This window comes from Diuraphis noxia, unplaced genomic scaffold, assembly GCF_037042655.1.
Source record: "Diuraphis noxia isolate RWA-SAM2 unplaced genomic scaffold, SU_Dnox_SAM2 contig0002, whole genome shotgun sequence".
NCBI lineage: Eukaryota > Metazoa > Arthropoda > Insecta > Hemiptera > Aphididae > Diuraphis > Diuraphis noxia.
In genome coordinates, this window is record NW_028301712.1 from 16,928,198 (window position 1) to 16,951,760 (window position 23,563).

At 27.5% G+C, this 23,563-nt stretch overlaps 1 protein-coding gene across 18 annotated transcripts; it reads right to left on the reverse strand.

The window, feature by feature from the left end:
- Positions 1-11,900: 11,900 nt before the first annotated feature.
- Positions 11,901-22,426, reverse strand: LOC107171503 (uncharacterized). 18 transcript variants are annotated; one of them, XM_089219850.1, is made up of 15 exons: positions 22,226-22,424; positions 21,201-21,276; positions 20,962-21,118; positions 20,839-20,876; positions 20,403-20,555; positions 19,024-19,084; positions 18,838-18,926; positions 18,488-18,665; positions 18,031-18,264; positions 17,721-17,954; positions 17,307-17,463; positions 16,041-16,213; positions 15,645-15,752; positions 13,045-13,183; positions 11,901-12,620 (listed from the first exon to the last, which is right to left on the reverse strand). In XM_089219850.1, exons 8-14 carry the CDS (start codon positions 18,550-18,552, stop codon positions 13,081-13,083), a joined length of 1,074 nt encoding a protein of 357 aa, XP_089075976.1. In that variant the 5' UTR covers positions 18,553-18,665; positions 18,838-18,926; positions 19,024-19,084; positions 20,403-20,555; positions 20,839-20,876; positions 20,962-21,118; positions 21,201-21,276; positions 22,226-22,424; the 3' UTR covers positions 11,901-12,620; positions 13,045-13,080. The 18 variants fall into 18 exon arrangements, 17 of the variants coding, with proteins under 17 accessions (XP_089075976.1, XP_089075991.1, XP_089075987.1 ...); XR_016190323.1 differs by having other exon boundaries at positions 11,902-12,620; positions 16,112-16,213; positions 22,226-22,423; XM_089219865.1 differs by having other exon boundaries at positions 11,904-12,620; positions 13,122-13,183; positions 16,112-16,213; positions 22,226-22,423.
- Between the last annotated feature and the right edge of the window lie 1,137 nt (positions 22,427-23,563).

A 23,563-nucleotide genomic window follows, 5' to 3' on the forward strand; every position in this document is an offset into this window, starting at 1 on the left:
TTTACATCAACAATTTTTACAACAACAATTTTTACAATAACAATTTTTACAACAACAATTTTTACAACGACATTTTTGCAACAACATTTCTTATCGCCGCACCTCCGCAGCCTGGCGGACTCGCTCCTCTTCTTCTTTGCGCGAGAAGATGCGTTCGACCATTCCATAGAACAGCCGAAAGGACTCCTCCGCGCACCTTAGTATATCCAACTTTTCATCTGCGTTTGCTGGAAGCTGGTCAAATGGCGGCCCGCAAATTATACCCTGGATGTCGGCTGTACGCGGTCTGTGCCCCAGGTGGATGGACAAAGGATCACAGAGGACGTTCCAGTAGTAGCACTCAAGCAGAGTATGCTCCACCGTGTCCTCGCCGCCTCTGCACTGTTAGTGCCATGTGACATGTTGAACGTCAGGGGCACTAGCGGGACCGTTCTTTCCAGCCAACGTCTGATGGATGGGATGCAGGATCGGGTCCAAGACGCTTTCCTGGTTGCTTCCCATCTCCGTTGCCACTCCTCTACGGTGTGGGATATTCCCTCTCTTTTTACGGTCTGCTTTGATGGCCGTGACTCGCCAGGTGTGATGTCAGCAAGGAGTCGGGACCGGATCCTGGCCCGTTCCAGGCCGAGTAGGTCCGCAGGAACCGTGGTGGCCAGGACCAGGGAGGCCTCGTCGGAGACGGTGCGGTATGCGAGTAGGTATTCTCCTGGATATAATTTTGATTTTATTATTAATGTTTTTCACGGTTTTAATAAATTTCTTCAAATAAAAGATATATAGATTTAGACTATATATGGTTTGTTTTTAAGTAGACGGCATGACCCATGGTTGCCGTCCGACGTGCGTAGTTAAATTAATTATGATTATTTATAGTAGTTAAAAAATTATAAGTTACAGTGATGTTAATGAATTTTTGATGAATAAAGTGTTATCAATTCCTAAGTAAACGGATCTTTTTTTGGTTTATATGATGTTGTACATTTCCAAACACCCAGCACATAATAATTTTATAATTTATACTAAGCAAGGTTATTTATTATATTATTATGTAGAATCATATGCTAATGAATTTCAATCATAAGCCATAAAAATATTAAATCAATGTAATTAAAACACATTTCGATAGGTAACAACTTTAATTGTGTTGTTTCAAGAATGTGCTTAGACGTAAATGAATACATTTTATTAAATAGATTTCATTGATTTCAATATAATTTTTAATGGCTTATTGATTTTTTAATCATAATGAGAAAATTTTTTAGAATTTAATATTTAATCTATAAAATATGAGTAAAAAATATTAATTATAATAATATTATAATACAGTAATCAGGAATTCAGAATAAATAATTATTTTATTTATTTATCGGTAGTTATTATTTATTAACTTTGCTTATTGTTAGGTTATAGTTTGAAAAATTTTTACTGTTTTTTTGTAATAGAATTCGAGGTTTGACTATTAGCGATGTACGTCAGCTCAAACAATCACATTTAAACTTTAAACCCTTTAATTAAGACACACATAATAGTAGCGTTTAATTATAATAAGAACGTTCAACCAAATTATCATAAAATAATAATCTTGATCATAATAAATAATATGTAAATTAATATTAGTTATTAAGCACGCAGATGATTCTGTTATACTTTGCGTGCAAAATTGCTATTAAAGCACAGTGAATATACGTTAGGTAGGTATACCCAGTTATATTATTATTATTTTATTATTATTACCTGCAGTGTTAAAATTGTAATAAATATAAAAATATAATTTACTGTTTATATTTTTAGACACTTAGGACTTAGGAAGGTACATTGTGTTTTCAAGTATTAGAATTACTAAAACAAAATTTTCAAACGTCTAAAAGGTCACTTCAAGTTCTCAATTTATCATTTTCATTTTAAGTTTAATAACGTTATGAGCGTAGTTGTTGGTAAGTAATAATATATTATATGAACTTCCAACCCATAAAATCTTTCAAATCATATGAATTATAATAACAATACTAATGCATTTATCATTTAAGCAACATTGAATTATTACCTTATTTAATATTATATAATATTAAGTATAGGCAAATATTCAATTTCTGATAGATTTTTGCCACGCCACGGTACCTATTTAGTATATTTTATTAAAATTTGGGATTATTAAAACTTTACCTGCACCGATACCGTTGAGTTGATTTCTGGTGATTTAGAGGTACGTACGAGTGGGCGATGCCCGTTTCCACCAAAAGTGTACCTTTCCTTTTTCCACCAATACCCGTTTCCACCAAATAAAATTATTTACCACGTTTTTACAAAAACAATTGTATACTACTATATTCTACGATTGAAAAAAAAAAAATATTAACCAATTAAATATATAAGTAGACACAATATATACCTAACTAAATACACTAATATATCATTTTTTCAATCCAGCATTAGTATTTTTTATTTTTATTATTTTGGTAAATTAACGTCTAAGCCGTTGTAAGTATTAAACACTTGTGACTACGTCTACGTGTTACTGCACTATGTCACAGTGTCAGTGTGTCACTACAATATTATAGAATCTTAATGTATAAAATAATTTGTGATAGATAAAAGTTTTGCAGAGTACAAAATATTCTTATCTGTATACTGCTAGATTCAATCTTATCGATTTATATTCGGTGATTCCAAATTTAAGTTATATATATATATATAATATATTATATTATAAATTATGTATAATAAAATACGTAGTATAATATATTTTATGTATGTGTGCAGGGCCGGATCCAGGGGGGGGGAGGAGTCAGGGATTATCCCCGGGGGTATAATTTTGTGGGCATATTTTTAAGGTTTTACATTTTTAAATTTTAAACTGAAAATGGACTTTGGAACAAAAGTGTACACTATCATAGATTAATCAATTAATGTATACAACTTTACTATACAAGGGCATAGCTTAAGATAAACAGGTTACGAAACGCAGCTGGGATTATTGATGCTCTAGTCTGTCAATTCTCGGATACCAGCGAGAATGATACCCAGCGCTCTATGCGGTACTATTTAGCTTTATCTATAATTTTCCATGATACTTTTTGATTTTGCCATGTATTTTAGTTTTAACTTACCCAGTAAACAACACAATATTTTAAGATTTTTTTTGATGTTTTACATGAATAAACAATTAAAATATATAAATATAACACGTATAAATGATAATATAAAACATTTATTAACACATTTTTTAAACATTTATTAACCTAACAAAAAGTTTCTTTTTGGCTCTATTAATTTTATTTTATTTTTGATTTTCAACGTATGTAAATTGCCTCATACGCATTGTAATGTATATCGTGAAGATATCTGTAATGATTTCATATTTATGAATTGAACATGAGAATGTCAGGCTTGTCACATGAAGAAAAAATTCATTGTAAGTATTTTCAAAGACATCACCAGCACTTGCATGTTTTCAAAAGCAAGTTTCCAATACTTTTAATATTTTATATAAGTTACCACTAGGATGAGTTAGAAAACCTTTACTTTTTAAATTTACCAACTCTGATTCCATACCTGAATTACCATCACTCTTTAAATTTTTTATACATACTTCACACTTAGATTTTTTGCACAGTCGTCGAGCTAAGTACCTGCAGATTAATTTTTGTAATATTTATTCTATATCCCAAACATCATGACAAATAATATATAATTTGTCATGCCAAATATCCATTATCCAATAATGAAAATTCGCGGGTAAATGTTTAAAGATAACATTGATAATAAATAAAATTGTTTTTGGCCGCAGGAACGCTAGCTACTATTCTCACACAGGCCATCAGCTGTTTATATACGAGAATCTTTGGGCATCATTTCTGTTGTATAGTTTTGATGGGTAGTTTAGTTTCGTAACCTGTTTATCTTAAGCCATGTACAAGAGGAAGCTTATCAGCTATCGCTCGTTTGGATCTAACACTGCCTTGTACTACCGCATCACATGAACTTAGTTTCAGTAAACTCTTATTAATTAAAACATATTTACGAACCACGATGAACAAAAACATTTACAATTTATAAATCATGTCGATTTCCCTTTTTACCAAAAATATGAAATATATTTTAATAATTTTAGTATAGCAGGTATATTGAGGGAAACGGGAATCGAACCTTTTTTATTTTAGCGGAAATGGGCGATGGCGGAATCGGTCATTTCACATTTTGGCGGAAACGGGTAATTCCCATCAAGAAGTATATACAAGTTGATTCCTGGGTTATTATATATTTTTTTCGATGTTTAGTCAATGTTTAAATATTTAGCCTAACTATTAGAATAACTCATTAAACACCCCGTGGAGGTTGGCTGAAAAGTTTCTCAAAAATGTTGTTTTTTCATTCAATTTTCATTTATTAATTATTTTTTTCATTGTATAATAATAATTATTTATTAAAAAAATTACTAATAAAATATTATTAAAAACATTTAGTGGGATGTGTAATGAATTTTTTTTTCGTAAATAGCGGGTGATCTCGGTGGATATAAGAGCGAGTTGTGTGTGACGGTCGAACTCTTTACGGTCGTAAACTCTTTTCTCGTACAATCTATTTGGTAATTGACATACAACAATAGGGAATCAACTTAAACATACCTAATAATGACACGGTAATCAACTAATACATAAAATAGGTCTCGGGAATCAACTCACCTATCGCGTAAAACTTCACTCAAAATTACGTGCGTATGTATAGGTCGGTTGAGTACGATTGCGCGCGTTTTACCTTTTTGGGCATACGATTGCGCGCGGTGCCGGAATAACAAAGAACATGCTTTTGACTATTCAAAAGCGTACGATTGCGCGTGAAATTGGATGCGACGTTGCCAATTTATTATTAAAATTTAAAATTATTATTATTATTAAAAAAATTTTTTATTTGGCGTATATGTTGTTATTGTGTTTATTTCTAATAACATTATAAACGTGGCATCGCGTGTCAATGACTCAGTCAAAAATAGTACAAAAAGTTACAAATAGTACAAATAGTTACAAAAAACAACAGATACTTTATATTCACACTTAGTCTACCTAAAAAGTTCGGATATTTACCATGCACAATGCACCTATAATCTGTATATTTGGCAACTTTGCTTAGAAGCAAAAATAATTTAGCACGCGCAATCGTACACCTAAAAAGGTACCGTTGATAAGGACCGCGCGCAATCGTATTGCAGCCGTATTATAGGTATATAATATAATACCTAATAATAATATATATATAAATAATTATATATATAATATATATATTGAAATACCTATATAATATAATACCTGATAAAAAAGCAGGTACCTATCATAGACATCTTAGTAAATCATATATTTATATAACATGATACGATCATTTTATAATATTATATTTATATATTATGAGTGATGATGTCTCTTTGTACGTAGTCATTTATATTTGAATGAGCCATATTAAGCATAATAAATATTGTTATAATAATATTATATTAGGTATGTACAGTATACAATTTGATAGAATGCTTTTTATTTTATTTAGCTTATTATTTTTTCTGGTTAACAAATGCAACACAACGGAAACCGTTCATGGTGGATATCGTTGACTATAATATATAGACGCATGTGAACTTAAGAAATCATCAGCACAGAAACGAAACGGTCGCGCGTGAAAAAAGCGTTTCTTCAATATTATAACGTCGGTAATCCCGATCACGACGATCACACGAGAGTCGTTTGAAAAGTCACACGGATTAAACCCACTACAGTTTTCTGGGATTCGATTTTCTCTTCCTGCTGTATATCTTATCTTGTGTTGCAGGAATAATATTATATAATACGATTTTGTGTATCCTCAGACGGGAGAAACTCATATTTTATATTCGGTCAGCCGGTCAAATGTTTTGTAGTCAATCAATTTTTGAACAATTTCTTAAATACTACCGATTCACATAATCATATAATCATATCTCATTATGTCTATATAGGTACGCAATTCTAGAAAATCATGTATAGGTACCTAATTTGTTTCTTGGAATTTCATTTTTATATTCCGTGTTCCGTGAATATTCTTTGACAATGTTTTTCAAGAAATATATAATATATTATACATAAAATTAGATCACATTAAATTTTCCAATAGAATTTAACGACCTGATAGGAGAAGGAAGTTGATAAGAAATCCCCAAGTGATGCCTATTAGAATATCTATCTGATAGAACTCAAATAAATAAAATATATTATAATATATTATATCCTTAAATTCAGTTGGTAGCATATTTAGGAACACGTGGGGAAGAGTCAACATGATTTTTTTAACACAAAGCTTTGGTTACATTTAAAAACATTTTTTTTTTTTTTATAAATAAATTCAATATTTTTATGGTCTTATTTGGGGGAGGGGTGAGTCCGGATTCCTCGTTTCCTTCTCCAGTAAATAAGTCACAGCTTTGTTTTTATGGTATCTACAGTATATTTTATTACGGTATTTTAGATATATTTTATACTTCATAAATAATTATTTCCTAACATACCTTGTATGCCTAACTGATATTATATGAATATAAGTACTTTAAGTACTTAATACTAGAATACATATACTTATGTCTAGAGCGCGAATTTTTATGCTCTAGAAAGTATCAATATATGACTCTTAAATTATAATATGCAGTCAAAATTATGAAGATGTGATGAAGTAAAAAATTTTATTGGGTAATATAGTAAAAATTTGCAAAATAAATAATTTGTAAAATGAAAGTATCTTTTAGTATTTATTTTTCAGTGTTTCATAATTTTTACAAAAACCAAAAAAAACAAACGAAAAACTGCAAATACTTAGTTAAAAAAAATACAGTTATGATGAGTATAACTATTGAATTAATATAAAAAGTATATTAGATAAAACATCTTAGGGGATTGGCAACGTCTATGGGGTGGAGTACCTATGTTAAACAAATTGCTTTATAATTACTTCAGTTATATATATATATATAAGTATAGGTACTTTATAATTTATATGGCCACTATATACTAATAATACACAGGTACTGCAGCTGTGTATTATTATTTATTATAATATTATATTACATATTAGATACTATTAGAGATCATCGCTATATATAATAGTACATAATATTATATTAATATATCCATATAGCCACGTAGGTTACTATAAAAAAAAAAAATACTAAAACTGCAATCGAGTTGTCGGCCTGTCTGCTTGTCAAAGTATAACAACTATAATACCTACGAATTCAATCGATAAATATATTATATTATTACTGTTTTCATATACCACCTAAGAGTTGCACTTGGTAGGTTCAAACGAAGAACATGTAAAGTGTAATGCTCATCCGTGTGAAGAAAAATTTTTAGAAATTGGCCAATTTTTGAGTTTAGCGTACATTTACATGATAAAATACCAGTAGGTAATAATATTGTTCTATACGATGGCGATAAATAATATAGGCACCTTTTGCACGGATCGTCTGCTTTATTCGTTTGAAAATATGTTTCAAGTTAATCTTTGCGACCAGCGTGGCGTATGTAATAATATGATTATAAGTTATAACCTACCTTCCAAATAAAATTTTGAGCAATTTCGATTCATCAAATAGTTAGGTAGTTAAACCACTACAAACATTAAACATAACATTATATCGGCACACAATGTAAAAAGTGTAGACACGGTGGTGATAATTATAAACCACATCAGCAACATATTATTTTAATAATAATATTTAGCAAATGTTGAATAAAAGAGCATTCCATAAAAAAATTAGCCATTACGTAAGTATAGTAACCTAACCTTAGGTTTCTAGGTAATCGGTGTTAGAACCAGGTACAGACTGGCTATAGGATGATGGAGACACGGAGTGCTATAGCCTCCCTAACTCTAAAATATATTTGATTTCAAATTTGATCTGATTTGTTATTAATCTAATATTGTTTAATTTTTTCTTTTGAATGTTTGTTGTAACTTGGTAACTTTTAACCTTACTAATGATTTTGTATATTTTCAAAATTTTATTAAAACAAAATAAAATATTTTAATATTTTATAAATAATCTACATATTATTTTAAATTTGCCCCAACATTTTTATTATTTGTCCTTAATGGTTCGAATTATGTAGAATCTTGTGCTTTTTTTACTAGTCTAAACCTAGTTGAAACACTTAAAATAAACTTAAAAATATAATATAATATACAGATATATATATAGGTACTAGGCACTAGCTGATCTCCGTGCACTTCGTTGTCCGTTAAAAGTACTGACTCTATGTAGTATCGTGAGAAAACAATGACCAAAACTCAATAATTACCTATTCATTTTCTTTAATATCGTAACATCGGTGCTTACAAAAATGGAATGATACATAATAAATTTATATAAAAGTGAGGTTAGTCGTTAGCATTACACAATGTTGTCAACATCCTAACAATCCTTAATCCTAATTAAAAAACATAATTTACATAATTCAATCTTAGTTTTACTTACTAACATGCTTAACAAAATAATCATTAAGTTTAATATGAACAATTTTTTTTTTTTATAATACAATTCATAATAACTACACATTGTACACATACCTTACATGTTTTATTAATTATTATTATTATTTTTTTTTTAAATCTAAACGCTTATAGACGATTTTTTTATTTCTAAGAGGCCTAACTTTTTGTTTTATTTCTGCTAAATACAAAAAACAAAACTACTGTCTAAATTGTATACTCATAGCTTCAGAGGTTCCTGCTAGGCGACGATGAGTCGCCTCATGGGGTGGGGAGGCAGAGAAATGCACTTGCTCAAACACACTGCTATAATAAATTATAACCGATTGGTGCTTAGGCATTATAATGCATTGTGTGTAAATAACTGCAATAGGAATTGATAGAAGACTGAGCATGCAGAGGTACCTAAATTATATTTTAACCAAAATAGACATTTATATGCTATACGTAAAGTTCGTGTTCAAAAATATATTTTGAATAATAGGTAATGATGCTATAAGAGCAAATAATATACCGATAGGCTATCAATAATAGTTTTCCTATCACAGTGTGGTTGTTCTGTCAGAGAACTTTGAAAGTATTGAGAAAATCAATTCATCTTACTAAAGTGATTAAATACGTTTTTAAGACCAATTATACTGAGATCGAAAAAGTATATTTTATTTGATATATATACTGAGTTAAGGCTCTATATTATTATGTACAGTGCCCTTGTGCCCTATTTAAGTCTTACCTGATGGTGAATTCAATCTGTAAAATGATATTATCGGCATAGGTAGAAATTGTAAGAATTGAAAAGTTCCATAGTAGATACTCTAAATATAATTCATGTAAGCAACTATTGCAGTAGTTTGTTTTCATACTAATAAGGTATAGATACATTGGAATAATTAAAACATAGAATATAATTCATAAATATTAGTCAAATAATTGTGTGGTGGTGGTAGCCTGGTCACAGTTAAAATATTAAAGTGATCAAAATGTTTAACTTTGAGTTCGCTAATAAAGCGATCACCTCAAATTATTAATTTTATTGCGCACACGGTTGCATTATTATTTTATTATTATTTGTTATTCGTCTTTGAGATAGACAAATAAAGTCATTACAACCGTAGTAAGTCTATACTTATTTCTATTATTATAAACGCCGCCATATCTGGCAACGTTTTTTTGTCAACGTTGGTGTCGTCGGTCGTGGCCACGTAAGTCCGCCGGCAACGTCCATACGTTGTGTGAGAGGCCACCCAGGCCATCGTCGGTCAATCATCAACACAAAGACTTCAGTAGATGATAAATTAGTTCTAAGTACTGTCACTGTTTTTTTGTGAGATCTGTGGTCATTGCACCAGACCGAGTCGACCACAGAGACGCCTCCCCATAATTAGCTTGAACCATTCTGATTCCTTTGGTAGGTAACTCCCGCCCTGGTCGTTGTTTTCGTCGTGCGTAGAATTGCCTATCCGTACAATTTCAGGCGAGGGCACATATTGTTGCCTACCCACACCAACAGTCGGCGTTAGTGGTGTCATTGGCCATATTTACAGATACCTATTAATTATACATTGTTATCAGGCATCACCGAGTGGTCCTTAGGGTCGTCCCTATTGACCCTATTCAGGGCGCTTACAGTACTATTAATATAAAATGTATAATGAGTTTATGCCATTTTATTATTATACAATTTACCATAATCCATATAGGTACCTACCTACATAATAATTACTATAGGTAGGTAGTCAAAATATGAATAGTTAAAATTAACGTATTATTTTATGAAACCCTTATATATTTTCCATCACAAAATCACACTTAGAAACAATAAAACATAAATAGAAATAAGCTACTGTTTAAAGATTCGAGGAAAAAATAGGTACCTAGGTTGGTAATAAAGTTTCGATTCTATCTTTATTTAAATTTTCTACATAAATAAGAAAATGTATTACCTATGCGCCTACTTAGTATATTTTATAATATGATAAAATAACATAAAAACTATAAAAATACCTTTATTAATATGTATGTAAAGAGTATATAGTATAGTGCCTTTAACAGTGTAGGTATATATTTACACAATATTCAACTGCTTAAATCTCGGGGCCATCAAACTTGAAACGCAGTTGTTGACTATATATATTTTATTTTTGAAATATTTCCCTTGATTGTAAATCATCATAATAAACGTACTTTAAATTACCAAACCTTCAAAACGGAACAAACATAAATCATGCATAGGTACCTACAAACAGTAACAACCTAGGTACCTAATGCAATATTGTCAAGTTATCTTCAAAATAAAAATTGATATGAAAATACATATTATTTTATACCTATACATACCATCTACCTATCGACCTTAGGGGTCGACCAAGTCAAAGATGGGCGTACAGAATGAAAACGGATCTCACAGAAATCTCAGAAGAATTAAAAAGGATTGAAGACAGCGAAGACAGAGATAGGTAGGTAGGTGAAAAGATGTGGTTGAGGCAGCAAAGGTCCTAAATGGACTGTAAAAGCTAGAAAGAAGAAGAAGATAGGTACGTATCATCTAATATATTATATTAAAGTATAAATTTTAATATACCTACCTATCAATACAATATAAATAATTCATATGTATTATAGGTATACTTGCATCATGGACAGAGACTATATAAATAAGTTGCTATTGTTATTGTTAAATTGTTAAAATAATATTTAGCTGTGACTTAGGTATCATATTTTTAATTGATAAAATAATATGTATCGAGATGAACCTAGTACCTATCTGATACGATGACCGTGACACTGTCCAACTAATATGTGTAAATATCATATAGGTATAGGAATTTCTTTATTTCATCCTCAATTAAATGTAGTACATTATGTTCAAAAGGATGAAAATTACTAAAACTAAACATTATAATAATATAAAAATTAAACTTAATAACATTTACTAAGAATCCTATTTCAGTAGGTAGGGTACTTACATCACATTTTTGAGTATGTTTACACAAATATAATACCTATAAATCTATAAGGATGTAACTTACATAAAATAAAATTAAGTGGCTACTTATTAAAATATTTAAGCCAATCATCCATTTTCCATTATAGTTTAAACAGAACATCACAATATTTTGTATTATTTATATTTATTATTATTATTTTTTTTTACCTATCCATTTATATATAATCCCTTGGTAGAGGGTTGATGAATATAATCGGGATGTTTTAGAAAATCCTAGAATATTTGTTTAATACAACATTTTAGTACTTAGTCAAAAGTTTTATACCAATTCCCTCAAAGACAAATCATAAATTATAAAATATATCAATGACAATATTACATATACAATATAATATTAAGAAATTTTTTTTTTATTGAAACAAAAATTGTAATATAATGAGTAATGAGTTATTTTCTTTAAATCTTTTTAATGAGTATACATTGAATTATAATATATAATATAAGGAGTAAAGATAAACAAATAAATATAATTATTACAAATTACAATGTTATGTTATACATTGTTTGAATTAAAATATATAATATTACTGCATAGATATTTGTTCAATTAACAATAGGTACCTTACCTATATAACAACAAATATTGTATAGGTACATTGGTACATAGTACATATACATAATTTAAAATCATAAGTTAAATATTATTGGTAAATTGAGTAAAATAAAAATTAATATAATAGAAAGAAAGATCTCAACTGATTTTATTTAGTGTTAATAAAATCTTGATGAGGTATTTGTATGAGTTATATCTGTCCTATTCTATTACTAGTATTACTAAATATTATTAGATTGGTGTATAAATATATTATTAATATTTGTAAGTATTGATTAATTTAATTATTTGGGTCTCACTCATCCGTGATTTATTTTTTATCATACAACGATGAGTGGTCAAAAATTAAAATTAATCTTATACATTACTTACATCAATGAGAAACTATTGTATAATTTATTAGATATTTTAATGGTATACCAAGGATGGTTCTATTAATTGTAAAGTGATTTTCCTAGGTAATATTACATAATCTGGTAAATTTTATATATGTATGAATTGCCCATTAAACCTTTTCACAGCTACACTAATATTATGCTCTGCAACCTGCCTATGCTACATAAAATAAAATATTTAAATTTAAATTTCAAGAACTATGTTAATGTATAATTTAACTTAAAAAAAAAGCCAAAGTTTCTAAAATTGTATGGTTACTGGCACATGATAATATTCAAAAATAAAAGAACGTAATGGCACACTTGAAGAAGTAAAAATATGAATCCAAACATGTATTAGTAAAATGTAAGTAGTATATGTACATATCAGTGATTCTTAGGTATTTTTATTGAAAATATTAATCTATTATACTTGGATGATGAAGATCTACATGTAATATATTTTATATTTATAGTATATTATCTGTATTAAATTTTACAGAGATTTATAAATTTAATACTATTAAAGGATATTGTGCATGCAATTTTAAGAAAAACTGTGTTATTAAAAACATAAATTAAAAATTGATAGCTCAATAAATTACATTTGGCTTAAGTAGTGGTGTATACATATTGGGATTTTAACTTTCTTCTGATTTTATAATGTAACTGTCACTCATACCTCTTTCAGCTTTATCTATTGTCCGTGCTTTTTCCAAATCTTCAGTAACTTTCTTTTTTTCCCTGGAAAATCAAGTTGAAAAATGTTAGTTATGAAATTACAACAATTTTAAATATTTAAATGTAGTTCTCATTTTATTGCTGTTAAATATTGAAATTCCTTATTTTTTCTTTTTCTTTCATTTAAGAACATTTTACTATAGTATTCATTTTTTATTGTTTACTTGTTCAGACTGTTCTTAGTGATTTTTGTTTTTTCATTATTAAAATCTATTGCTCATCAGAAAACAGATCAGGATTAAAGTACATGTAGTCTATGTGTCTATGTCTACTCTGTCTATGTGTTACTTTTCAGACTGTTGATGAACCGTGTAAAATTGTTTCATTATGGTTTTGGCCATTAGTTTTATAATTTAATATTTAATTAAAAAATATAATGAAATAGCATTAAAAAAAGTAGTAAACAGAAACATTGAAATTATATAATCAGCAGTTCAATATTAGGTGATATGTTTAATATATTATTATTTTTTCATCATTAATAACATATTTTAAAGTAATTTTGTGATAAAACAGTTTTTTGTGAAATTAAAACAACCAATAAACTTAGGGAGATTTTTAAAACTTAAAAATTAAAATGAATGGACAATGGTTAACTATCATCACAATTAAAAGATGAAATGAATAAAACTTACAACTTACAAACTGATATAATTTTTAACTGCTAATTATATATATAACTTATATCTTCGTAGTATGAGTATAGAATAAATTAAAACTGTTAATATTATTAATAATTATTATTTTTCTAAATTACACAATAATAATGACAAGGATTTAAAAGCTAAAAATATAAAATGCTTTATTTTAAATTAACTTTACTACACATTCTTATATAAATGAAAAAAATATACATTTTAAAAGTATAAAGAAAATTTTTACAGGCAGAACTGATAGTTCTAGACTTCTAAAATAAATGTATCAGAAAAATATAATATTAATAACCATCAGATCATTTACTATCTAGCAAGCAAATGCATCAACGAGATTCATTGCAAATAATTGTTTAATCACTTCTGAGATTGTTCAATAACATGTTCAAAAAAATGCAAAAAAAATAAACAATAACATGTCAACTTCAGATCTGAAGGCAAGAGAGTATACAAGTGAATTTACCATGATAATGAGTATATTATCAAACTTTTAGGTAAGAACATCTGTGTTCTCTAGTTGGTTTTTATGATATTTTAATTTTTAAATGAGCTATGAGTATATAAAGTATAAATATTTGAAGATGCACATAACTCATTTAAAAATTAAAACATCGTAAAAAACCAATGAGAGAACTCACTTCTAACCTAAAAGTTTGACAATGGTCAATGGACCAATTCACTCTAATATCAAAACTAACAGCACACTATTGAAACTACTGAACGAAAATTTGATATGTAGTGTGTAAGACGAAGTCAACACATACGGGTGTGACATCATCTTAAGTATTTATAATCTTAACACATTGATAATATAATAATTGAAATAATATATGGATATTATTTTTAAATATAGTTCAAATAAATTATATGTCAAAGCATTATAATTTTTTTATTTATATATTTTAAAAATAATTTGTTTTTATTTACTAGTCATTATTTAGTCAATTATATTCATAGAGATATTAATATATTGAAATATCAATAATGTATCTAAATATCATTGCCTACATTTTTTTTTTCGATATCACACAAAATAAAATGATATCAATAATCAAAAATATATAGTTTAAGAAGCCTAACAAAAATATTAACATTCATAATGATCAGATAGGTTACTATCTAGCATCACAAGGATGAACTTTTAGGTAGATCAGCTGAGTTGATAGATTTCATAGATCAATATTTTTTTTTATTATTGGCATAATATGTACTGTATAAACAATTTAATTCTTTAATCCTCGAATGTTCAAATTTGTTGAATACAGTATAGCCACTTAGAATGAGTATTATTTGACAAATTTATTTATTTTTTTGAGTGTGTACCAATTTTGAAGTCTCATTTTTTTTCAACTGCGTTTTCATTATAATAAATAACTCTTCTTTTCCTAGTTAATAATAATAATTTAATTAGTTTAAATTTCTATCTGATCAAAAATAATATAAAATGCCTTTCCTTTAAATAGTTATTTAGTCATAAATTGTAATACATATATAATCCTATTCTTGCATCATAAAATTAGTTTAGTATATTAAAAAAAGATATGACACCCACATGCATTGTTTCTGTCTTACAAGTATGTAACACTTAATGTAAATTTTGAGCTCATCAAATCATGTTTAGCTCTGTTAGTTTTTAATTTAGAGTGAATTTACTTTTTATAAAATTTAAAGGTAAGATCTAGTCAATCTTATCTGATTTTTATCATATTACCTAACTTGAGTTATGAGTATTTTAAGATGTACAAACAATTTAAAATTTTAAAATAATCATAACTCTCTTTTAAATTAAAATAATAAGTATTCTAAAATACCGGAATGGGACAGTTGAACACCGCCAAATGGGCACGGTTAACTCGGCGAGGCCGACTGGGCGCGGGATCAAGTGGGCACGAGTAAAGTGGACGATGGATAGCTGGGCGCTAAATAGTTAATGTATATTAATTAATTAATTATATATATTTATTAATTAATTAATGTATATATTAATACTATTATTATTATTATTATTATTTCCAATATTATTGTTGTCGTTTTTGTTATATCTACATGGCACATGGTCTACTCTCTCTCTTTTTTTTTAAATTTAATTTCTTTATATTTATAAGTTCATTTGGTAATTATGCGCTATCCCTCTTAAATATTCAACAATGTCTCTGTTATGATAGTCCCGAACAATCTTTAATATACGTTGATCAGCATCCCTGTACTTTTTTAATTTGGCTGGTGGATTGCGTCCAGCCACAAGGTGTTCATAGTAGAAGTCGCGATTTGCTCTCACTTTTCGTAAGCCGTCTATAAGCTTCCAGATTGTAGGATGATCCATACTTAATTCTGTCTGAAGGCGACGATGAGCTGCTTCAGCATGATTATTAGTTCTGTCCTGTTGATTTAAAGTTCTATTGTAGATATTCCACATTTCGTGAGGAAACAAAGGCTGTCTAATAATTATTGCCCCCTACATGCACATCTCCGGAATACAGCGAGATATAGTGGAGTGGCCACTATACTCAGGAATATATGAAAAACCTAAGTGTAAATTATTTTTGATTTTAAAAAATTAAAATTTTTGTAACTATTTTAGTAATACTGTAGATAGGGAGTATAGTGAATTTTCATTAAATTTTCGCGCCCATTTGTCTTGCGTCCACTCAACTCGCGCCTAATTGTCCCTACGCCTAGTTGGCAGCGCCGAGTTGGTCGTGCCCAGTTGGGGGCGCCCATTTGTCCTAGACCGCTAAAATACTGACTAAGATCTATATCGATTTAAATATTGTTTAGTGTGTAATGTATATACTGAATTTTTAATGACGGCAGTTGAAAAGGATTCTGAGAAATATAATTTTATTATTTTTGAAAATATTATCACGTTTTTTATTAGGCATTTCATCTGCAATTTTTTTAAATTATAATTATTATAACTATACAGTATGTACCTATTTTTAAGTATTTTAAATCAAAACTTTAATTATTTATTTAAAATACTTAAAAATAGGTAACCAGTTTCACTGTTCAGCAAACGATATAACACGACTATTTTTATTTCTATTCAAATCAAAACTTTAATAGGAATGCAAAAGTATTGTCGTGTGTTGATATTAGATATTTCATTATTGAAATGTGAAACAATAATTGATTTTTTTACCAATTATTCAAAAACATAACTTGCTCTAACTTGGTCAATTTTTATTTAATTTTAGTATTTTTTTTTTGAACTGTTTTAAAAAATATGTTCAACAAAATGGCTATCTTAAAAATTTTAAATTATTAAATGCGTAAAAAAATTTTTTGAATTAAAAAAAAAAAAAATGAATTTTATGCCATTCAATCAGAATTTTCATACTTAGTACTGTAAAAAAACCGCGTTTAAATATAGTGATTTTACATGGAGATATTAAGGGTGATACGGGACTTTTGGGACATACTGTATATACTACTTTTTCAAATATTTAATATAATATATGTTAATAACTTACGGTTAAGTCGCTATCATAATTATATATTTGCATCCATCGAAACATGCCAAGAATCATCACATTAATATGTGTTAAATTTTCATGATATTCAATATTAAATTTTTTTAAATATTGACCAATATCTGTATACACAGCTTTCAAATTGGGAACACCCTTTCTGTAAATATAAAATGTATAAATGTATAAAATATATATGTATATATATAGTATAATGTATATATGTAAAAACTATTTGTGATATATGTATGTGATATATATGTATAAATGTATAAAATATATATAATGTATATATGTAAAAACTATTTGTGATATATGTATGTGATATATATGTATAAATGTATAAAATATATATAATGTATATATGTAAAAACTATTTGTGATTTAAATTTAAATTAATTTTTATCAGGAACTTACACAATCATGTCAATCTCAAAATATTTATTTTGTTCCAAACTTTCTAATTTTGAAACAATTAATCGGAAATGTTGAAAATATTCATTTTTATATATAAAATAGCCACCTTCTGATAATACATCTTTTTCATTATAAAATATGTCTATATGTTGATATACAATATTGAATTTTGCACATATCAACATATTTGTTATTGTTTCATGCATTAGTTTAGCAAATTCTGGATTCTGTTTACTGTAAATAATTGTATATAAATGTAAATGTATATGTTTAAAAATGTATATAGTGTATAATATAAAAATAGTCTTACTCTTTATCATATGACACACATTCATAAAAATTTGTGTATTTGAAAATATCATGTATATATTTATTTTTATTTTCTGTAAACAAATAGTCATCACTAAATTGTTTGAATTTAATGTATATCATTTTTGGTATAATATTAAAATATTTGAAATGATCAAACAGATCATATCTACCAATAGACCATTCAATCTCAAGGGTAAGATTATTGGAAGTCCCATCCTTTGGAATTTGCTTCCTGTAAATAATTATGTTTAAAATATGTAAATATGTATATATCAATGTGTAAGAAACTTAATTAATTTCAAATACAACTAAATTCTCCAACTGTTTGCTGTTAATGGCATCAGTAGGCATCAGTAGGCTACCGTCCCTGCGAGTTTGATGGGTCTGCTTCAAATATCACGGTGTTAGGGATCTCATTGTGCATTGTTGGTTTACCCCAGGACTCAAGGACTCACCTGGTAAATGAAAAAAGTTCCCAACGGGGGGATACCTCTCGATATTTTGGCGAAAAAACGACCATCCCCAGCTTTTGCGACCCTGTGAAGGACTCTGTAGACTCTGTGTTACCGAGGTTTAAACCCGTTCACATCATTTTATCGTATTATACATCGATCCGCGTACAGTAATACTGATCTAAAAAAGATAAGTGATTTATTAGATAATTATCTTAATTTTAAATTTTATAAAAGTCAACTAACTCTAAATTCTAAACTAATGAAGCTAAACACAGTGTGCTGAAGCACTTGTAAGACGAAAGACAACACATGTGGGTATCATGTCCTCTTAAATAGTTTTTTCCACTTACCAGGTCATACAATTAAGTGAGTTAACGTCATATTTCTCTTAATTATATAAGTATCTTGCTGTTCTAACTTTTAATACATTTACACAAAACTATATAATCATAACCGAAAAAATAAAAGTTATTACTATATTTAAATTAAATGAAAAAATATATATTTTATACGAAACAAATTATTGCTTTATTTACTTGATTATTACGGTGAGGTTATGACAAATCTCGTAGGTACATGATTGTAAGAATTCCAAAGCTAGAATCATAAATAATTACTGTATTAGGACTTTCCAAAACACTAAACTTTAAAAATTAATATAAAATATAACTTCTAATTAGCATTAATGTATAGTTGAAAAATTATATTAATCAACATAATTTTGAAATATTTTATTTTGTAAAATTGTAATTAAATTATTAATTTTTTACTCTGGCTAGTAAAACTTTAATATTATTCAGCTAATGTTATATAACTATTAAAATTTAAAATAATATATTTCATGAATATAATTCTCAATTATAAACAAATATTAACACTTTATAAAAAATTAAAATAAATAAAATAATAAAGTTTAATACACCATTCATACTGAGAATATTACCCTATGCCTTATTACAAATTTTTTCATGAATTAAATGATGACTTTAACATTGTAGAGCAGTTTAAGTTCTGACCCACAAGATCTACAAGACTTAAAAAACTCTTACAAGTCCCTACCTCAAAAACTAGTTCAAATACTCTAGCATCTGGAGGTTTGTTTATGCATTTTTTTGGGAAAATAATTCTAATTAAGCTCCCAAGTGAAATTTTCTGAATATTATTATTATTTTAAATATGTTAAAAAGCATAATATCTGTCCATTTTTAAAGTACATTATATCGCCAGCATAGTCATTCGTTTGCTTGGTGATTTAAAACAAAAATATCCTTCAATTTGTTGTGTAAAACCACCTTGGATGAACAAGAACAATGTGTGTGTTAATTTTGTTTTAATATCATTCATTAAGATGACAAAATATACATTAATATAGCAAATAACATATTTGAGCAAAAACAGGTGCGAAAAAATTAATTTATCCATAAATAAGTTATTTAAACAAAACTGAAAACTTTAAATGACTGAAACTACAAAATTAATGATCCGTGCCAGTTTCCATTGAACCATTGAATTCAGTGTTGAGAAATACATAGGACCAAAAAAAAAAATTACAATATTAAGGGTGCCCAGTGAAGAAGGAACATACCTTTTTTTCTTATTAAATACCAAATGTTATATCCATTATATTCACCAAAATGGTGTTTACGTGTTAATTTATAAAATACAAAATATATAGATAGCCAAATATTATAAATATTCACATACATGATCAACAAAAATAAATGTTTTTTCCAGTAAAATAAGTATATGCAAAATACACCTAAAAAGTTTATATATTCAAATTGTTAGTTACAAAATAATTTTCTATTCTACAATTAAAAGGAAAAAAATATACAAATTCAATAACATTAGCCTTTTACTTATAATTTATAATCATAGTTATAACCATGCTTGTAATTATTAAATAATATACTACCTAAGTAAATCACATTGTAGCCTTAGGCATTTCTTCTTAGGTGTACAACAAAATCATGAATTGTCCTGCCCTTTTCCTCTTACACTTTTTAACATTTTTTAGGTTTGATTTGACGAATACCAAGACACTTTTAGTCCCTATTGAAAATCTAAACTAATAAAAGTATAACAATTAAATTCTATGAATAACAAAAAAAAATTGTAAATATACACAAATACTTGAAAAAGTAGACCTTAGCTTTAGTATACATCTGAAGTATATATATAACATTTTTTTTTTGTGAGGAAAAAATAACATTTATTTTATTTAAGCGTCTCATGTTCAGTCTCTTTTTAGCCTTCTAGTATGATTTTGTTGATATTTGGGAAATAAGAAAATTTTGGTGTGAATACAGATATAAATTATAATAAATGACAAATACTTTGATAATACAAACCTCTAAAAATATTTTCAATATCATTGGTTAATGGTTATCTGAAATAATAAAACTCCGTTTAATGTTTGCCCAAAATATAATAGTCTCGTAGTGGGCCATGGCCACAATATAAAACTTGCTCACTTCTATATTTTCTTCTGGTCCACTGATTGAGTCCTACTCTTTGTCAGCCAGGTTTTCTACCTGCTCGGCATCATCTAACCTGATGTCTTCATACATATAGTTTTGTTCAGTTCTATTGATAAGAATATTGTGGCCCCACCTTGCCAAATTTTAACGACTAAAAATAAGAATATAAGGAACCATTAGTTAATGAAACTAATGATAGTTTTGAGTTTGATTTCCCATGAAAACTGACTAACATGATCTGTAGATTCTTAAATCCATCTTATGCAAAGACACAGCAAAATCACGTACACGGAATTTCTTCATAATCTACTATAAACAAAAAAATTAATAGTTTTATAACTCAATTCAAAATGTAAGCAATACAAGGTAGTGACCAGTTTTTGTCGGCTCCAGTCAGATACTTCTACCACCAAGTCAACCATTAAGAACAAAGCCACGCCCATGCATTTGGCTGTCGCCCAGTATCGGTCTTATTATCAATAGATTATTATAGTGGCTAGTACTAAACCATTATGAAGAAAACTTACTATTAAATAATGTTTTTTTTTTATAATCAGTGACACATATCCTAGTATAAGTACTTAAACAACAAATAAAAAGTATTATTATTCACAAGATTTTGAACATTATACTTTGGATAATATTTTGTTTAGGTATATAGTCAGAAGTTCATAGAAAATTAGAAATAAATTAATAAATGTGGTATGTTTGAATTATTAATTGATTATTTATTTATTTAGCGTTTAGAAATGGTATTTATATTTATTTCATATTAAAGGAAATTAGGTTATGCATTTTTAAATCAATAATATTACTATAGTAGTTTGGCTATAGAGGGCTTATATTTTAATCATTAAAATTAATTATTTGTTAATACCTACTATTGGTGAGCTGGTTTTTATAGTGTGGTGATATGTAAACTAATGTGTAAACTTATGTTAGACATACCATGGGCATCTAGTAATTAGTCACAGACCAATTGCCTTAAATGATATATAGTTAATTATTAGAATAAGCTTAACACTGAACAGTAGTAAAAATTGTAGTAAAAACTCAAATAAATCGCCATATCTAAAATTTTCATCAACCCTACATATAGGCAAACAAAACTTGGCATATCTTTGATTTTCGAATAGCCAATTAGTTGTACAATAATTATATACATATACTAGCAAAATTATAAATAAAAAAAATTAGTTTCTGAACTCATTTATATTATATAAAGGTATGTGTGAAAAAAATTATTATTAATGCTTACCTGGAAATTTGACAAGGCTTATAATACTTGCTTTTATCAATAACATAATATTATCTTCACTTAACATACTATATCTAGTTAGTAATAATTTAATATTTTTGGTTAAATTTGAAATAATTTGAATATTTAAAATTTGATTTAGGTAGTCGAGTTTAAATACTTCAAGATTTCAACCACCATGTGCCGCCCACAGATAAAATATTACTTTTAGTGATAAAAATCCTACGATGATAAGAATACCGTGATAACCAGTTCTGATATTATAAGAGCTCGCGTTGGCGCGTTGCTCTCGTGATCCTCTCGTCAAGTAATCTTAGGTGTATATCAAAGAATCATATTATATCTACTTGAAATCAGGTGAAGATAGGTACTCAGTATTCAATAAGTACCTAAATATTTATATTTTTTATTTGGAATCAATTATATATTTTTGTAGCCTCATCTCTCAACACACATTATACGTATTTTATTACTTATACAGTTATACATTGAAAATATTAATCTCTTTTTTGATACATATAACTTTTATATATTATTTATTTTTAGATTTGTTCTAGACAGCAAAGGCTAAAAAAAAGGGGTCACTCCATCAATTTTTCCATCTTAGCATATTATATTGTCTGTAATGAGGTTTATTGGAGAATATTTATGTATATTTGATAAGATGTACCAATGTACTTGATGTTTATTTAAGGTTAAGAATAGATAAGTGCAATTGTATGAAAAATAAAATTCATTACCTAGCATGTTTAAATGTAAAACTTCAAAGTTCTAAGCTACAATGGATTTATTTAATTTAAAACTTCTTTAATTTATTTAAACACTTATTATTAAAAATGTTCAACAATTTATTTGGTTGGCTGATTACTTTATAGTCCATAATTTCATATCTGAGGTTATAGGTACCTAGTTGAAGAAACCAGTATGATTGAAAAATCAAGTTCAATTAACATAATATTATGCCATTGAACTAGTTTTGTAATGTTACAAAAATAATAAATCAATAATATTAAAAACTTATTTTACCTAGTCCATTTAATGTTAAATACACGAATAGTAGAAAAACAATCGGTTTTAAATGTTTTAATGCAATATCATTTTTAATTTAAAACATAAATATATTCAAGATTACCACAACAAAATCACATTATAAGGAAAAATCTAACACAACTTTACGAGTTCCATCAAGCCATCAAGTCCAAAAACATTTATGTATAGGTATGTAGTTATGTATTGGAAATAATTTTGTGTGGGACTCAAATAAGTCAATATAATAAAATACAAAACAAAATTAAAAACAATTTATTATAGATATTAAAAGCTTATAAACTGTAACTA

Bases quoted from the DNA above. Each gene is read 5' to 3' on its own strand.
- LOC107171503 (XM_089219850.1), bottom strand. From the start codon at position 18,552: ATGGTCGTTTTTTCGCCAAAATATCGAGAGGTATCCCCCCGTTGGGAA. The intron at 17,464-17,720 runs GTAAGTTCCTGA...TTATATTTACAG, and splicing joins TTTGAGATTGACATGATTGT to AAAGGGTGTTCCCAATTTGA. The intron at 13,184-15,644 runs GTATTTTAGAAT...TTGATTTTCCAG, and splicing joins TGTTCAACTGTCCCATTCCG to GGAAAAAAAGAAAGTTACTG.